Raw genomic sequence first — 19,774 nt, 5'->3', positions numbered from 1 at the left:
CTAAGAAAAGGGTTTCCTACCAAGTTGTCTCTTCAGAGCACCCTTGATCTCATTATTCCTAAGGCTGTAGATGAGGGGGTTCAACATGGGGATCACCACCATGTAGAAGACAGACACCACCTTGTTCTGGTCTGTGGAGTAGCTGGACTTGGGCATCACATAGATGAAGGTGATGGTCCCATAGAACAGAGTGACTGCAGTGAGGTGGGAGGTGCAGGTGGAGAAGGCCTTCTGGCAGCCCTCAGTGGAGCGCATCTTCAGGATGGTGATGAGGATGTATATGTATGAGACGGCTATGACAAATACTGTCACCACAATGATAGAACCAGCAGAAAATGAATCTAGAACTAGAAGGATGCTGTTATCAGAACAGGAGAGTTCAACTACAGGAGTAAAATCACAGAAAAAGTGATTGATTCTGTTTGGTCCACAGAAGAGAAAAGAAAAAAAGGACATAGTGAAGGAGGAAGAATTAAGAAAACCACCAACATAGGATACTACAAGCAACTGGACACAAACTTGTGTGGACATTTTGGTTGAATAAAGCAGTGGGCTACAGATTGCTATAAAACGATCATAAGCCATGGCAGCCAGAAGGAAACATTCAACTGTCCCAAAGAAAACAGCTGAGCCCAGTTGGATGGCACATCCGAAGTAGGAGATGGTATTTCTCTCCACCAGGAAGCCGACAAGCATATTGGGTGTGACAGAAGATGAGTAGCCTATGTCAGCAGAGGCCAAATGACTGAGAAAAAAGTACATGGGGTGATGGAGCTGGGAAGAGACTCTGATGAGGAGGATGGTGCTGAGGTTCCCAGACACGGTCACCAGGTAGATGCACAGGATGATGGTGAAGAGGACGACTCTAAGGACTGGGTCATCTGTCAGGCCCAATAAAATGAACTCTGTCACTGCGGTGTTGTTCCCTTCCTCCAGGAGAGCCATGGCTAAGTGTAGCTGCTGACAGAACAAGGCTGTGAGGAAGACATTACAGAAAAGGATTTATGAATGGGTAGTTTTTTTTTTCTAGACAGGGTTTCTCTGTGGTTTTGAAGTCTGTCCTGGAACTAGCTCTTGTAGAGCAGGCTGGTCTCGAACTCACAAAGATCCGCCTGCCTCTGCCTCCCAAGTGCTGGGATTAAAGGCGTGCGCCACCACCGCCCGGCTATAAATGGGTAGTTTTACTATCATTAATACACAAACATTTGCATTTAAAAATGCCCAAGCAGCCATATTTATTTGCCTGCAGGGATGAGTCACTCTGAATATTAAAGTTCTTTAACAGATTCACATAAAAATTTTCCCTCACATAATATGCCCATTTCTTTTCACATTATATTGTTTACCCAAGTACACCTTACAGCAAAATATAAAAGAAAAGATGAGAATAACAGAAATAAATCCTGGGCATGTTAAGAAAGATGAATGCATAGAGTTTTGTAGGAAATACTCATATAGTAACTAATCTTTTAAATGCTTCTTTAAAAAAGCATTAACCTAAGAATTATGCATAGATGCATATAGGTCATTTATGGAATTGCAATATATTCATAAATATGTTTTGGTTTTACATAAAATCCTACATTTTTATAAAGTAGTACTTTAATAAATTTGTATTTTAATACTTTGAAGAAAGATTTCTTAACTTGCATGTGCTACATAACAGTAAAATCAGAATTAGATACTGCACCTGCCTGAACTGCCCTCTTAATATCTATACAATAAGAATGTTAAATAATAAAAATCTCAGACACCTATAAACCAGAATTGATTGGATGAATGGTTTTTAATAGATATTGTATGAGTTCCCTGCATAGATAAAATTATTACTCACACACCTACTAGATAGAAATTTTAAATTATCAATAAGATTATTGTAAATTTGTTAGATTTTGTGTATATTTGAAACATAAAGTATTTTACCACATAATTTGAAATATCTATGTAATCACTATGAAAAGAACATGCTAAAACTTAACACACAACTAAAGGAGGTTTATTGAGAACAAATGATTTCTTGATATAACACTAGTTTCTAACCAGATTTTTATAAGATGACGTAATGTTATTTTCAGCATATATGCAATTGCATAAAATATAGTAAGGTTTTTCTAAGCAAAGTTAACTCCTCATGCATAGTTTTTTAACAACTTTTAAATCTCTTACTTGAATCCTTAAATATTAGTAAATGCCCAAAGATTTCAACTCTTTTAACAGTGACACATTTAGATAATGTTGAAAAGTAGGTCTTGCTGTGTTGTGTGTGGGTAAACAGGAACCCTGGTTCTCTGATTGTGACTGCTTCCTCTCTCATAAACTGATGGTAGAAACAAATCAAGCCAGCCAAGGTGGCACACAGGCTGACTGCTTGATTATATCTGCCTTTTTAGTGCTATTACTGACTGAGTACATACATGTTGTTCTCAGATGATAGATGAAATCCAGTCAGCCAGATTCATTACCAATAGTCCTACGTCTTGAAGTGAGTATGCATTCATCTTTCAGTGAAGAGTCAAAGTTGTGGTGGTTATAGCCGTCTTTTCTAGTCTCCTTTGGGCATAAATCTCTGAAGACGCTAAAGACTCAAGTGTGAATTCTGAAGCACCACCGAGCATTCTTTTCTGTGAAGGATATTGAGTGATTCAATTCACAGGAAAAACAATTAAGCTTCCAAGATCATGTCAGTTCTCAAGTGGTCAATTTATTATTTTGTTCTCTCTAGGTGTTCATGTATAGCCATGTAGGATTTAATATTTACTACATCATAATAAAACAAAATTTTTATGAACAATTAATTTCATGTTTACTTGGATGTTTGTGAGAAGTAAATACTGCTAAATTTCAAATATAAAAGCTAAACCCATTTTTATCCATTCAATATTTTTATCAATCAGTATTTTTTTTTTGCTGTTGTTGAATTCATTACATGAAGTTGGTTGCCAAGTGCTGTATGATACTTCCGACCTGTTACTAGGTGGTGATGCAGGCCAAGTCAAGGGCTGAGGAACATTCAGGGTTTCTGCAGTCAAGGTTCAAAGAATCTTAGATGCCTTCCCTGGGATGTGTCCAGGACAACAGATCACGAGACAGATGACATTCCTCACTAACAGGCTCTGGGCACCAGCCACGTGCACAACTCTGGGCTGGCTAAGCAGACTGACACTATGTATAGAGGGTGTGGTCTCGTACCATCCACCTTTGTCTTATCTGCTGTGCTGTGGGTTAACTCACTTCTGTGACTACAGCAGCCTGTGTAGAAAGTGTGCACCTTCCTTAAGGTAAACTGAAAACCTTCCCTGATGCCCAGCTATTTCAAGACAGTTTATTTCCAAAATGGGCCAGAACATTAGCTTTTGGCCCATTCTGCCAAATGCACAAGTTACAAATGCTTGCTCAGCAGCTGAGGGGTACACACTAGAATCATATTCAAAAAGTGATCAAAATCCATATAAAACAAATATTCAAAGTTTCCACAGAAACAGAGGAAAGTGGACCCATTTCCTAGCCTTCCACACTGCATCTGTGCCAACCCTACTCTTACAAAGACATTTCATAACTAGGGGTAATTAAGTTAAATGGTCCTCCCCAAATCCCTTATTTCAAGCTAAACATACAGGTAAGAGCTGTAAGAATGGCATCTACGGTTGATACTAGCAGAAGCACAGGCTACATCCCGCTCTACTGGACACAAGATGTGGGCAGAGTGCCAACATTCTGTTCCTCCACTTCTGGTGGGATGCCAAGGCCCTGGATCTGCTTCATGAGTTTCCACATCAGCTTCGACATTACATAGCAGATAGAAGGCCTCTGGAACCCATTGAAAGTAGATGCAGTAGCAATAGTGTATGCATCCATGTTCTCAAAGAGCAGCCACTCACTCTCATGCATGTTAGGCAGGTTACAATGCTCAACTCTCTGAACAAGGCCATCACATGCTGGTCCCCAGATGTTGAATGAGTAATACGTCGCATCTGGCTTGGGTCTCTTCAGCAGCAGGAACTTCACATGTGCATGATCATAAAGGATGCAATTAAATGTTTCATACACTCTGTCCCTCACATAATACATGAAGGTTTGTTCATTTGACTCATCTTCATCATCAGAGTTGGTTTGCTCCTTCCATACCATTTTTTTGGCAATGATATTGACTGCCAGTGTGAAAGCTGAAACGGCAGGGTATCTGCCTGGCTCAGTTGTGACTCTCATCCCAGTCTGGTAGGAACTACTTGTCCAGAGCTGGTGATCTCTTCAAATTTAAGCTTCCTATCCTCAGATACAGGAAAGCCACAAGCAATATCAAGCAGATACATGCTCAAACCAACTTCTGTTCCCATGTCAAATACACAGCAGTCATCCAACAGGACCATATGAAGGTCTAGGGTCAGCAAGCACATCCACTCTCCACATGGAAACTGACACCAATAACATCAATATTTAGCTCTTTTGCCCATTACAAGAGAAGCTTTCTGGTTTTGAGTGAGGCACTAAACTTAACACTTGTTAGAAGGGGCTGCTTGTTGGTGCCTGGCTGCTCAGAGCCCCAAAATAAATCACACAGAAACCATATTATTTAAATCACTGCTTTGCCCATTAGCTCTAGCTTCTTATTGGCTAACTCTTACATATTAATTTAACCCACCTCCATTAATCTGTGCATCGCCATGTGGCAGTGACTTACCGGCAAAGTTCCATTTAGCATCTGTCTCTATCAGGGGCTACATGGCTTCTCCCTACTCTGCCCTTCTTTCTCCCAGCATTTAGTTCCAACTTTCCCTCCTACCTCTTCTCCACCCTGCCATAGGCTCAAGCCAGCTTTCTTTATTAACTGATCATATTCATAGCATACAGAAGGGAATACCACATCTAACACTGAGGTGACAAACTGCTTTGGAATCATCAGTGGCAATCCACAAAACCAACTTTGCCTTTGGATGTGCTTTGGCGACCACCATCAACTCAACCTCACTGGCAAAATAACCATCTGGACTTCATTACTGCCAGCATACTTGATCTGAGACACTTGTTTAGAAGGATTTGCAAAGATAATCCTCTCTGGAGGCACCCCAAGCCCCATACCAACTGGATTTCAGTCTTGCTTGCACAGTCAAAACCTGTCCCAGTGGCAGATAAGGCGGTCACTATGGCTCTGCTGTCATTACTTTTGACTGCATAAAAAGGAGTGACACGAAGAAGAGATTTAGCCATCTTAGTTGGTCCTTCAGAGTATCTCCCAGGTCCAACATAGAAAGCATGCTTGTCGTCAAAGGAAGACACTTCATTAATTTTTTGGTCCAGAGTGTCCTTGGCAGTAAAGCCTTCATCAAGGATATGACTGTCAAACTCTTCCTTCTTTTTTTATTTATTTATTTTTATTGAAAAAAAAGGAAAAAAAAAGTTTCTGCCTCCTCCCAGCCTCCCATTTCCCTCCCCCTCCTCCCACCTTCTCCGCCTCTCCCCACTACTCTCCCCCTCCCTCTCCAGTCCAAAGAGCAGTCAAGGTTCCCTGCCCTGTGGAAAGTCCAAGGTCCTCCCCGCTCCATTCATATCTAGGAAGGTGAACATCCAAACTGGCTAGGCTCCCACAAAGCCAGAATAATAAGTAGGATCAAAACCCCGTGTCATCGTCCTTGGCTTCTCATCAGCCCTCATTGTTCGCCATGCTCAGAGAGTCCGGTTTTATCCCATGCTTTTTCACTCACAGTCCAGCTGGCCTTGGTGAGCTCCCAATAGATCAGCCTCACTGTCTCAGTGGGTGAGTGCACCCCTCGTGGTCCTGACTTCCTTGCTCATGTTCTCCCTTCTTCTGCTCCTCATTGGGACCTTGGAAGCTCAGTCCAGTGCTCCAGTGTGGGTCTCTGTCTCTATCTCCATCCATCACCAGATGAAGGTTCTATGGTGATATGCAAGATATTCATCAGTATTGTTATAGGATAGGGGGTCATTTCAGGTTCCCTATCCACAGCTGCCCAGGGAACTAACTGGGGACATCGCCTTGGGCTCCTGGGAGCCACTCTAGGTTCAAGTCTCTTGCCAACCCTAAGGTGGCTCCCTTACCTAAAAATTGTGCTTCCGTGCTCCCCTATCCAGCCTTCCTTTATCCCAATCATCCTGTTTCCCCAAGTTCCTCTCATCCTCCCCTTCTCACTTTTCTCTCCCAATCTCCTCTTACCCCCAACCCACCCCATCCCCAAGATCCCACTTTTCTCCCCGGCAATTTTGTCTACTTCCCATAGCCAAGAAGATAACTATATGTTTTTCCTTGGGTTCACCTTCTTATTTAGCTTCTTTAGGTTAACCAATTGTAGACTCCGTGACCCTTATTTATGGCTAGAAACCAATTATGAGTGAGTACATCCCATGTTCATCTTTTTGGGTCTGGGTTACCGCACTCAGGATAGTGTTTTCTATTTCCATCCATTTGCATGCAAAATTCGAGAAGTCATTGTTTTTTACCGCAGTGTAGTACTCTATTGTGTATATATTCCACACTTTCTTCATCCATTCTTCCATTGAAGGACATCTAGGTTGTTTCCAGGATCTGGCTGTTACAAATAATATTGCTATGAACATAGTTGAACAAATGCTTTTGTCATACGATCGGGCATCTCTTGGGTATATTCCCAAGAGTGGTATTGCTGGGTCCAGGGGTAGGTTGAGCCCGAATTTCCTGAGAAACGGAAACACTGATTTCCAAAGTGGTTGCACAAGATTGCATTCCCACCAACAATGGATGAGTATACCACTTCCTCAACAGCCTCTCCAGCAAAGGCTATCATTGGTGTTTTTGATTTTAGCCATTCTGACAGCTGTAAGGTGATATCTCAAAGTTGTTTTGATTTGCATTTCCCTGATTACTAAGGAGGTTGAGCATGACCTTAGGGGTCTTTTGGCCATTTGAACTTCTTCTGTTGAGAATTCTCTGTTCAGATCAGTGCCCCATTTTTTAATTGGGTTAATTAGCATTTTCAAGTCTAGTTTCTTGAGTTCTCTATATATTTTGGAGATCAGACCTTTGTCTGTTGCGGGGTTGGTGAAGATCTTCTCTCAGTCAGTAGGTTGCCTTTTTGTCTTAGTGACAGTGTCCTTTGCTTTGCAGAAGCTTCTCAGTTTTAGTAGGTCCCATTTATTCAATGTTGCCCTTAATGTCTGTGCTGCTGGGGTTATACCTAGGAAGCGATCTCTTGAGCTCATCTGTTGTAGGATACTTCCCACTTTCTCTTCTATCAAGTTCAGTGTGTTCGGACTGATATTGAGGTCTTTGATCCATTTGTACTTTAGTTTTGTGCACGGTGATAGATATGGGTCTATTTTCATTCTTCTACAGGTTGACATCCAGTTGTGCCAGCACCATTTGTTAAAGATGCTTTCTTTCTTCCATTGTATATTTTTAGCTCCTTTACGAAAATGAGGTATTCATAGGTTTGTGGGTTAAAATCCGGTCTTCTATACGATTCCATTGGTTGACTTCTGTTTTTATGCCAGTACCACACTGTTTTCATCACTGTAGCTCTGTAATAGAGTTTGAAGTCAGGGATGGTAATGCCTCCAGAAGATCCTTTATTGTATAGGATTGTTTTTGCTATCCTGGGTTTTTTGTTTTTCCATATAAAGTTGATTATTATCCTCTCCAGATCTGTGAAGAACTTTGATGGGACCTTGATGGGGATTGCATTGAATCTATAAATTGCCTTTGGTAGAATTGCCATTTTTACTATGTTGATCCTCCCAATCCAAGAGCAGGGGAGGTCCTTCCATTTTCTGGTATCCTCTTCAATATCTTTCTTCAATGCCTTAAAGTTCTTGTCAAATAGATCTTTCACTTTCTTGGTTAGAGTTACCCCAAGATATTTTATGCTGTTTGTGGCTATCGTGAATGGTGAAGCTTCTCTGATTTCCCTCTCTGCTTCCATATCCTTTGTGTATAAGAGGGCGACTGATTTTTTGGAGTTGATCTTGTATCCTGCCACATTACTAAAGCTGTTTATCAGCTGTAGGAGTTCTTTGGTGGAGTTTTGGGGGTCGCTTATGTAGACTATCATATCATCTGCAAATAACGAAAGTTTCACTTCTTCCTTTCCAATTCGAATCCCCTTGATCCCATTATGTTGTCTTATTGCTATTGCTAGAACTTCAAGCACTATATTGAAGAGGTTTGGCGAGAGTGGACAGCTTTGTCGTGTTCCTGAGTTCAGTTGGATGGCTTTGAGTTTCTCTCCATTTAATTTGATGGTAGCTGTCGGCTTCCTGTATATAGCTTTTATTGTATTCAGGTATGATCCTTGTATCCCTAATCTCTCCAAGACTTTTATCATAAAGGGATGTTGGATTTTGTCAAATGCTTTTTCAGCATCTAATGAAATAATCATATGGTTTTTTTCTTTCAGTTTATTTATATGATGGATTACATTGATAGATTTTCGTATGTTGAACCAGCCCTGCATCCCTGGGGTGAAGCCTACTTGATCATAATGGATAATTTTCCTAATGTGTTCTTGGATACGGTTTGCCAGTATTTTGTTGAGGATTTTTGCATCGATATTCATGAGTGAGATTGGCCTGTAATTCTCTTTCTTGGTTGGGTCTTTGTGCAATTTTGGTATCAGAGTAACTGTAGCTTCATAAAAGGAATTTGGCAATGACTCTTCTATATTGTGAAATACATTAAGGAGTATAGGTATTAGGTCTTCTTGGAAGTTCTGGCAGAATTCCGCATTGAAACCATCTGGTCATGGGCTTTTTTTCGTAGGGAGGTTTTTGATAACAGCTTCTAATTCTTCGCGACTAACAGGTCTATTTAGATTGTTCACCTGGTCCTGGTTTAACTTTTGTATATGGTATTTATCTAAAAAAGTGTCCATTTCTTTTGCATTTTCCAGTTTTATGGCATACAGGCTTTTGCAGTAAGATCTAACGATTCTCTGAATTTCCTCTGTGTCTGTGGTTATGTCCCCCTTTTCATTTCTGATCCTATTAATTTGCGTATTCTCTCTCTGCCGTTTGATTAGTTTGAATAGGGGTTTATCAATCTTGTTGATTTTCTCCAGGAACCAGCTTTTTGTTTCATTGATTGTTTGGATTGTTTTCTGTGTTTCTATTTTGTTGATTTCAGCCCTCAGTTTGATTATTTCCAGTCTTCTACTCCTCCTGGGTGAGTCTGCTTCTTTTTTTTCTAGAGCTTTCAGGTGGGCTGTTAAGACTCCAATGTGTGCTTTTTCTGTTTTCTTTAAGTGGGCACTTAGTGCTATGAACTTTTCCCTCAGGACTGCTTTCATAGTGTCCCATAAGTTTGAGTATGTTGTTTCTTTATTTTCATTGGATTCGAGGAAGACTTTAATTTCTTTCTTTATTTCTTCCTTGATCCAGGTGTGGTTCAATAGTTGACTGTTCAGTTTCCATGAGTTTGTAGGCTTTCTGGGGGTAGCATTGTTGTTGAATTCTAACTTTAATCCATGGTGATCTGATAAGACAAAGGAGGTTATGAATGTTTTTTGTAACTGTGGAAGTTTGCTTTGTTACCAAGTATGTGGTCAATATTCGAGAAGGTTTCATGAGCTGCAGAGAAGAAGGTATATTCTCTCCTATTTGGGTGGAATAATCAATAGATGTCTGTTAAGTCCATTTGATTCATAACCTCCATTAATCCTCTTATTTCTCTGTTAGGTTTCTGTCTGATTGACCTGTCCATTGGTGAGAGAGGAGTGTTGAAGTCTCCTACTATTAGTGTGTGCGGTTTGATGGCAGCCTTGAGTTTTAGTAATGTTTCTTTTATGTACGTGGATGCTTTTATATTAGGGGCATAGATATTCAGGATTGAGACTTCATTCTGATGAATTGTTCCTGTTATGAGTATAAAATGTCCCTCTCCATCTCTTCTGATTGATTTAAGTTTGAAGTCAACTTTGTTAGAAATTAGTATGGCCACACCTGCTTGTTTCTTAGGTCCATTTACTTGATAAACCTTTTCCCATCCCTTTACTCTGAGTAGGTGCCTGTCTTTGTGGTTGAGGTGTGTTTCTTGTAGACAGAAGAATGTTGGACCCTGTTTTCGTATCCAATCTCTTAGCCTGTGCCTTTTTATAGGTGAGTTGAGCCCATTGACATTAAGTGATATTAATGACCAGTAGTTGTTAATTCTGGTCACTTTTTTAGTAGTAGAGTTTGTGTGTTTCCTTTCTTTGAGTTGTTCTGGTGAAGGGTTTCTAGATGTTTGAGTTATTGTCGTTATTGTTGGACTCCTTGGTTTGTGATTTTCCTTCTATTACTTTCTGTAAGGCTGGATTTGTGGCTACGTTTGTTTAAATTTGTTTTTATCCTGGAAAATTTTGTTTTCTCCATTTATAGTGAATGAAAGCTCGGCTGGGAATAGTAGTCTGGGCTTGTATCCATGGTCTCTTAGTTTCTGCAGTACATCTATCCAGGACCTTCTTGCTTTCATGGTTTCCATAGAGAAATCAGGTGTAAGTCTGATAGGTTTACCTTCATAAGTAACTTGGCCTTTTTCCTTTGCAGCTCTTAATATTCTTTCTTTATTCTGTATGTTTTGTGTTTTGATTATTATATGGCGAGGAGATGGGTTTTTTTTTTTTTGGTCCAGTCTATTCGGTGTTCTGTATGCTTCTTGAACCTTCAAAGGAATATCCTTTTTTAGGTTGGTAAAGTTTTCTTCTATAATTTTATTAAATATATTTTCTGGACAGTTCAGCTGTACTTCTTCTCCTTCTTCTATCCCAATTATTCTTAGGTTTGGTCTTTTTATTGTGTCCCAGATTTCCTGAATGTTTTGTGATAACAATTTGTTGGTTTGCTGTTTTCTTTGATCAGTGTGTTTATTTTCTCTATGGTATCTTCAGTGTCTGAAATTCTTTCTTCTATCTCTTGTAATCTGTTGGTAGTACTTGTCTCTGTATTTCCTGTTCGTTTACCCAGATTTTCCATCTCCATCCTTCCCTCGGTTTGTGTTTTCTTCATTACTTCCATTTCATTCTTCATGTCTTGAACCGCTTCCCTTACCTGTTTGATTGCTTTTTCTTGTTTCTCTTGATTTTCTTGGGTATCTTTGAGCGATTTATTCATTTCCTCTACCTTTTTGTTTGTAATCTCTAATTGTTTATGGCAGTTTTTCACCTCCTGTTTAAGGTCTTCTATTATTTTCATATAATTCACTTTTGAGTCGATTTCTTCTAATTCTTCTAGAGTAGGGTGTACAATTCTTCTTATTTCGGGATCTCTGGATTCTGGTGATGTCATGTTGCCTTTCAGGTTGTTGGAAGAATTCTTGCCTTGGCGCCTTCCCATCTCTTCCTGCAAATGGAGCCAGGAGAGGCCTGGTGTCTTGGTGCAGTCTTTGCTGTGACTGACTCTCTGGTTGTAACTCTTCAGTATAGAAGCAGGAACCATCCAGTCCATCTGGAACTCCCGTCCAGATGGAACTCCTCAGTACCTAAACAGGGCCGCCTGGTCGGATAAGGAATTATTATATACTTTGTAAGTCTCTCTCTCTCTCTCTCTCTCTCTCTCTCTCTCTCTCTCTCTCTCTCCCTATTCCCTTTAAGACAACACACACACAATATTTAAAAAATAGAGCTACCATATGATCTGTCCATAAGACTCTCCAGTATAAACTCAAGGGAGTCTAAGTCCGAAGGCCCCAGAGATACTTGCGTCCTCATGTTTATTGTTGAACTGTGCACAGTATCCTAGACATGTAGTGGTCTGGAGATTTATCAACAGATGAGTGAATTAGGAAAGCATGAAACATATGCACAATAGATTTTATCCCTCGGTTAAGAAAAAATAGCTAATTGATGAGAAAATGGATGGAACTTGTGGCATGATTGAGCCACAGCAGAAGAAAGGATAGAGAAAAGATGCATACACCATGGGCTATCATTCAGTTATTTAAAACCTTGTGGTGTGCAGGACAAATATATGCAATAATTGAAATCTTTTTTTTTTTTCGGATTTTTTGAGACAGGGTTTCTCCGCAGCTTTTGGTTACTGTTCTGGAACTAGCTCTTGTAGACCAGGCTGGCCTCGAACTCACAGAGATCCACCTGCTCTGCCTCGCGAGTGCTGGGATTAAAGGCGTGCGCCACCACCACCCGGCAATAATTGAAATCTTAATGAACCAAATATATCATATAAAACATCCAATGATCTTTCTTATATTCAGAAACTATTTTTTAAAGTAGCCTGAAAATTGAAGAGGGACCATAAGGGACTGAAAAGAGCATTGAGGTGGGGGAGAAAAAGTTAGACATCAGAGAACGCAAAGTGGACATGACCAAAGCCTGACATATGATTATACAAATTCCATCATGAAGGTTATTAATTTTTTCAGTTGATAATTATTTTTGGAAAATACATGATGGATGTTTGAGGCACTATCTATGTTGAAGTACTAATTACTATATACATTGTGTATTAGTACCAAAAGATCACATATGCCATAGTCATGTATTATTTTGCTTCTCCATATTTGTTAAAAATTAATTCAATTTACATTTTTAAAATAAGTGCTTTAAATATTTATATTCTGTGTATTAGTTTAAAAATAAACCTAGTTTAGATGTATGAGTGTGTTTGTATATGTGTGTGTGCATGTTCACTTATGTAGACAAAAGGACAACCTTGGGCACTGTTGCTAAAAAGCAATCCAATTGGGTGAAGGGTGCTGGTATCTCTCACTGGCTTGGAACTCTCCAAGAAGACTGGATTAGCTGCCCAGTGAACCCTAGGGATCCCTCTGCCTCTGTCTCCTCAGTGCTAGAATTACAAGCAAGGGCCACCACATGGTTCTTCTCACAGATGCTGGGCATCAAAGCCAGGTCCTCAGATTTATGCATCAGGCACCTTGCAGTCTGAATTCCCTACTCAGCCCTAGAATAATGTGTTGGCTGTTTTGCTGTAGTGTCTGAAGTTATGAGAGTGAATATTGAAGAGAAGGTGTGATTTACCATAAGTGGTAAAGAGTTTGAGATACAGATGCCGAGATGATCATTCAGAAGCCATTTACAGGAAAAATCAATGTCAGTGCACTAAGCAGGGATTTGTATGAAAGTCAATGTTCTCTGTAAACAGCATCTTCTCAACAAAGCTGCCTTATGAGAAATGAATGACACAGATTATATTGCATATTCCTTCTCTTCCTGTCCGGCTCCTTCTGTTTCCCCAAGCAATAATCTCATAACGCTAATTCTTCTACCATGTAAATACAGTAGCAGAAGACTGAAGGACTTGGCAAAGTTCCAAAGTCATAAAACAAATGGTGTTATACAAGAGGTATACACCCCCATAGAATCCTTTTCACCTCAAGATATTAACATGTTAATCTTAAACCATTTCCAGATACTCATAAAAGTAATAAACAGAGGAAGTCCCTATCACTTCTCAAGAATTAGAAAGCCCTGGGTGGATAAGACACTGGATAAAAGCCCCATAAACACATAATTTCGAGTACCAAAAGCAGTCTCAAGATAATCATCTCCAGTGGCCCCAGGACTCTCATTAAAACCTTGAGTGTTCTAAGCCCCACCCTTAAGGAATGCGAAAGACATCTCCTTAAATTGTAAGAGACTAATTTCTGCAACTGGTCACAGGCATCCACGTGACAAAAGCAGCTTCGCTGCTCATCCCAGCATTATGCGATGTATAAACTCTCAGAGAAAGCCACCCCTGAAGGGAGAGATGAAATTCTTCAGATGCTCTCACTTCTTCTTGGTTTTAAGAGAGTGGAAGGTGACTCTCCTCCTTGAGAAGGTGGGGGGTTTGTGGAGGCTTCACGTTGTTGTTGTTCCTTACAATGAGTATGTGCTTGGCTTTTGTTTTTCAAAATCAAGATCCAGTGGCTGTTTATTGCTGGTAGAAGGTATTAGGGGAAGTGTGGACACAGATGACAAGAAGTTAATAATGTTGCCATTTTCTTGTTCCTCGTAGAGATGAAGCCAAGAAAAGTACACAGGGAAGTGATGGATGGAAAACAAAGAACAGGATGGGAAATCCAGATGCAGGTCCTGATAATGTCCAGAGGGAAAAATATCAATTAATGCAATATTGTAAGTATCTTGTTGTCTAGTGGCAGTCATTAATAATGGAGGATTAAAATGACATCACACTGTCCTTGTCCCACTCTATTTCAATAGATTGGGGAATTTATCCTCACATACATGAAAATCATTGTGAGACCATCAATCAAAGTCATTGACAAAGTCTGTAGAAACTAGACATCCCCTGGTACTATGGTATTACTCTCTTGAAAACACCAAGAACTTGTAGTGAGTATGAGGGGCTACTGGTCAATCAGCGTTTTATTAAACCAATACAAGTGACAAATCTTTGCAGTGTACATGAGCATTATCCCACTGTGGGGTTTTTTGTTTATTTGTTTTTGTTTGTTTTTCACAAATTCTAGCAATTTTAACATTCCCTTAATAAAAGACCACTTGTGTAAACCAGGTGTGATTTCATCCTGCATCAAGTAGGGGTAGTGGTTAGGAATGCGGAGATAATTTCTTTCTCCCAGGCTCTAAGCAAGAACTCCTGCACTTGACATTTTTGTCGCCTTGCTAGCTTGTTTATCATTCATGAATGCAATTAAGCAAAAAGGAGTGAAACACCTGCACATTCATTCACCGTGTTCAGTGTGCAGAGTCCTAATAACATTGGGCAATTGCCAAAATGAAGCAAATACAAATATATTAAAGACTGTGTTGTAAATGGATTAGCACATGCACATGAGTGTTAGTTGGGAAAATGTGTCTGGAGAGTAAAAGAGCTTTCTCCTATAGTCGCTGAGCTAGTCATGGTCAAAAACCTATATTCACTAGACTGACACAAAACAAAACAATTTAGAAAGCCCAAAGAAATGATTAACACAGAAAGGAAAGTTTAGAAAGCTTTCCCAGGGCAAGTAGCATCTGAACGTTCTGTCAGAAAGGGCATTGCAGGTGAGAGCAACAACACACAAAAGTGGAAGATCAAAAAACAAGTAGCTACAACTGGGATTCTTGAAAGCTTTCTCACAAAGAGAAGTTTGGCAGCAGGAAATGATGATGGACAGGCAAGACCTTAAATCCATACATATTGGGAAACTTTACAGTCAAAGAGACAAGCAGAGATTCCCAGACTCCTGTTGCCCTGCTGTGACTGTGCCACACAGGTGCACTAAGTACCTGCAGAGCCATCATTTCCTTGTCCCAGGGAAGATCACTGCAGTAGCTCTTGTCTCTCATGACAGCTGTGAGGATACAAAGTACTGGACAACAGAAATATTTAGTAAAAATTACAGAAATCACTAGAGATTAGTAAAGTTCCACTTTACACCTCTGGGTGTGTCTGTGAGGAATTTCCAGAGAGCATTGAACAAGGTGGAGGAGCATCCCCTGACTCTGTGGGATCATCCCACAGGCTAGACACACATAGATGGAATAAGAGGCACGAGGTGAAGAAAGACTAGAAAGCAAAGGCATTCTCTCTGTGTGTTTTCATGAGGCAAATAGCCTCCTCTTGTTTGAGTTCCCATGTCACCACCACCTCAGACCCTAAGCAGTGGAATCAGGCAACCACGGACTGAAACTGTGATGCAAATAGACAGTCCTTCCCTTTGGTGTCCCTTAGATTTGGGGTTCCAGTTTTGGAAAGATAACTATCACTGAAATTTTGGAAGCAATAGTTTCTACAAAAAGGAGGAGTACCACGATAGGAGATTTGATATGGAAGAGTATAGGAACAGGAAAACAGAGACTAGAAACTACTGCAAAAAAAAATCTAAATGAGTGAGAAAGTAAAATGGAGGAGGCATTTAGCTTAGATTCCAGAGCCCAGAGAATGGCAAATGAGTAAAGGCAAATAAATTTATAATATGTAGGACTCTAATGAATAGGGGAAAATTAAACAAAAACAATACCATATACAAAGTAACAGGATTGGGTTGCATTTGGAAAGCAGAGCACATCTGGTGTGCGAATAGGATAGGTAGGGCTAGAGTAGGACTGAACCAAGAAATTTTCTATTTGTTTATAAACAAAACTAAGATTCATGCTGGGGCATTTATGTCTAGTTCTATGAATAGTGGATACCTACATACTGTTTTTGACACTATCAGCAGATTGATTAATATGGCCTGTCTAGAATTCTAACATCTGGTCACAGTGTGAAGAATGAAGTGTGTGTGTGTGTGTGTGTGTGTGTGTGTGTGTGTGTGTGTGTTAAACCTAAAAGTTGCAATTTACTCTATGGGAAATGCCCAATACAATTAAAAGTACACCTTATATTTAAAATAGAATATTAAATTTGGAATGCAGGAAGTAACTTGTTGGGCATAAAGGTGAGAAACAAGTTTAAAATGGAACTATTAAATCTCTCTAATGACTATAAATAACTTTCAAAAATACAAGAGACATGATGTGGCCAGATTAGCCATAAAAATTCTGCTTCCAATACTTGGAAGGTGTTGAATCATGTTCAAAGAAAACTGAACATCTTTTTCCATAGAGGTTAGACTTATAATCACAAAAGGTTGAAGAAATTTTCATGGAAAGGGCTTTCCTTTAGAAATAACTAAGCTGAGAAACCTTCAGAGGAAAAAATTCTGATCTTAAAGATAAACCACAAGAGTTTCAAGGAAGATTACTGGAGAACGTTTTGTTACTCCCAAGAAGTCCTTTGTTAGGCACACCTGTAATATCCTCTCTCCTGCTCTTCACCTGGCATTCTTCAATCCACCTAAGTATCTCACCTCCTCACACAGGCCTTTGCTGATCGAACAGACAATAGCCATGCACTACCACATGATAGATATCTGTCCACCTGGATCCATACTGTGTGTCTTGGGCGATGAAATGCACATGGTGGGTGTTTGGTCAATATAAGGTGAATGAAGTCATGACTGTTACTAGACATTCAGCCACTCTTTGTAAAATCTGAGTGCTTATACCTACCACATATGTTTATGAGGGTTATATGAACACTGTCTAACCCCAGCATACTTTGTAGTTCATCTTCTTTGTTGAGAGGATGCTGTTCACATGGCTGAACTCATATTCTGTTCCTGAATCTTCAGTACTGATTAAAAAATAGAAACTCTTCAAAGAGCAGAAAGATATATCATCGTTTACATTAATCCCTGTGAATTCTATATATTGATTTCCAGCCAGTATCTCTTTTTTTGTCTGTATTCCTCTTCCTTTTTAATCACTGTCTTCTGTGATTTAACAGTGATTGATGTTTAAATCAAAACAATATGTACAGTCCTCATGTCATTCTTGCCCATAAATTTCTGTATGGACTGGAAATTTAATAAACAAATTATTTAGAAATATGATATAAAAATTGATCTCAGGAATTTAAAGTGGTTCCTTCAAGTCTCTACTGCAAAACCATCGGAGTATAGCAGCTGGAAAATAATGCTGATCAAACGCCTATGACTAAATTTGACTGACAGTCTAAAATGACATTGTTCTCAAAACTCACTCCAACCCCAGATGCTTTCAATGCAATGTTCTCAACAACTACAAAGTCACTGAACTAGCTCACTAAGAACTACTAATATTATTATTATTGTATATTTAAAACAGTCTGAAATTGCCTGGTAAATTGCTTATCTCATCTAGTTGCTTTCAAAATTGTCACTGTTATAGCTAATCTTGGTTGTCAGTTGGACTTCATCTGTTGTCAACTAACACCCAAGTGGCTGGGCACACTTGTGAGGATTTTTCTTGACTGTATCATTCGAGGTAGGAAGAGCCATCCTAAATCTGGGCTATACCTTCTGGTCCAGGCTATCTGAAAGGACATGGGAGAAGGAAGCTCTGCCTGCTTGCTCTCATTCTCAGCAGCAAGTTCATCTATCCTGTTGCTGATGCATTGCTTCACTGGGGTTAGAACCTACTTCTCTGTGGTTCCAGTGTAGACTGAGGACAGGCTGAGGCGTTCAACATCAAAAACTCTCAGATCCTTGGACTTTTCAATATGAGCCAGCCACTGTTGGAGTACATTGTCCACAGCCAACAAGCCTTCGCCCTAACCTATGGAGTTTGAACAGACTTACTTACTAGAAATATTTGTATCATTTAGACTCCTAACTTTGTCCTTGGTCACTGTCATCCAAGACTCTCCTGTGGTTATTTAATTTATTTCAGGGGACCTTGATGAAAATCCTGATGACATCATTGCAGAATCTCTTCACAGTTGTCTCTGAGTCTTCACCTTAAGTACACATTCTGCCTGGTCAAAAGTGCTGCCACCAGGAGGATGGGCAATCACACCACAGTGACCACATTCCTTCTATGGGGATTTTCCAGTTTCCCAGAACTACAGAACCTACTCTTTGTTGTGATTCTCCTCTCCCATGTGACCATTCTCCTAGCAAATGCATTGATCATGTCAGCCATCAAGCTCAACCACAACCTTCACACTCCCATGTACTTTTTCCTCTTTGCTTTGTCCTTTTCAGAAACCTGCACCACTATGGTGATCCTACCCCGAATGTTAGTGGACTTGCTATCAGAGAACAAGGACATTTCTCTCCATGAGTGTGCCACACAGATGTTTTTCTTCTTTGGGCTGGGAGGCAACTGCTTCATCTTGTCTGCCATGTCCTATGACCGTTACACCGCCATCCACAACCCCCTGCATTATCCAATCCTGATGACTCAGAAGATCTGCTTCCAGCTCATCATGGCCTCTGGGGTGGTTGGCTTCGCAGTTTCTCTGTGCATTGTCATCATAATATTCAACTTGTCTTTTTGTAACTCCAACATCATTCAGCACTTTTTTTGTGATATCGAGCCTGTGGTCTCCCTTGCCTGTAATTACACATTTTATCAAAAAGTGATTCTCCTTGCATTCACTGCCTTTGTGTTGGTGGGCAGCTTTGTTTTGATCATGGTTTCTTATGTCTTCATTGTCACAATAGTTGTGAAGATGCCCTCTGCCAGGGGGAGGTATAAGACCTTTTCAACTTGCTCCTCCCATTTCACTGTGGTTTTCATACACTATGGGTTTGCTTGTTTTGTCTATTTGAGACCCAAGAACAGCGACTCTTTCAGGGATGACATACTATTGGCAATGACATACACCATTCTGACACCTCTGCTCAACCCCATCATTTACAGTCTAAGGAACAAAGACATGCAGACAGCTCTGAGAAAGGACCTAGGCAACATAATCAAGTTTTTTCCTAAAATGATAAATAAAAGATCCTAAAAGACTAAAGTGTATATGCTCTTATAGGGGAAATGGGATAAAATAGTCATTCATCTGACTACAGAGCAAGGCCAGTTCAGGTACCCTCTTCACAATTGTTTAGAGTCTTAGCTGGGGTCATCCTATATATTTCTGGGAATTTATCTAGTGCCAGGTTTCTTGATAGTCCCATATGGCCCCCTCAATCAAGATATCTCTTTCCTTGCTCTCCATCTCTGTTTTTCCCCCATTGCTAACTATCCTGTTCCCTCAAGTTCTCCTCCCTCCTTCCTTGCAAGGTTCAGTAAACTTCCAGGACTTCCAGAAACTGTATATTGGCAGGTTCAAGTGCTCCATAGGACTACAGAGCTTAAATAATTGAAAACAAGGTTTCCTGGGGTGCTAGGATAGTGGAATCCAGAGTGCCAGAGTGAGAGACAGACAGACAGAAAGTCAGACAAACAGACAGACAGATAGGAATTTTTAATATACTAGAATCAATAAAAACTGTAGAAAACTCTGTCAAAACCTATCCTTCCCATTCCTCTACAAAGTATTAAATTAAATGGTTCAAAATTGACTTCTTCCCATC

The 19,774-nt window shown here is 39.9% G+C and overlaps 2 protein-coding genes and 1 pseudogene across 2 annotated transcripts; 1 reads left to right on the top strand and 2 right to left on the bottom strand.

The window, feature by feature from the left end:
* Nucleotides 1–945, bottom strand: LOC121457729 (olfactory receptor 502-like). Its single transcript, XM_041666674.1, has one exon. The coding sequence runs from the start codon at nucleotides 943–945 to the stop codon at nucleotides 1–3; it is 945 nt and encodes a 314-aa protein (XP_041522608.1).
* A 2,659-nt stretch (nucleotides 946–3,604) lies between these two features.
* On the bottom strand, nucleotides 3,605–15,230 carry LOC121457358 (annotated as a pseudogene).
* Nucleotides 15,231–18,249: 3,019 nt separating this feature from the next.
* LOC121457463 (olfactory receptor 10T2-like) lies at nucleotides 18,250–19,203 on the top strand. The gene has a single exon (XM_041666142.1). The coding sequence runs from the start codon at nucleotides 18,250–18,252 to the stop codon at nucleotides 19,201–19,203; it is 954 nt and encodes a 317-aa protein (XP_041522076.1).
* The last annotated feature ends 571 nt before the right edge of the window (nucleotides 19,204–19,774 follow it).

The sequence above is a fragment of the Microtus oregoni genome, unplaced genomic scaffold, assembly GCF_018167655.1.
Source record: "Microtus oregoni isolate MIOR12 unplaced genomic scaffold, Mior012 000016F_ref0000370, whole genome shotgun sequence".
NCBI classification, from domain to species: Eukaryota; Metazoa; Chordata; class Mammalia; order Rodentia; family Cricetidae; genus Microtus; species Microtus oregoni.
Note: the sequence above shows the minus strand (reverse complement) of the source record. Positions and strands in the feature narration are given on the sequence as shown.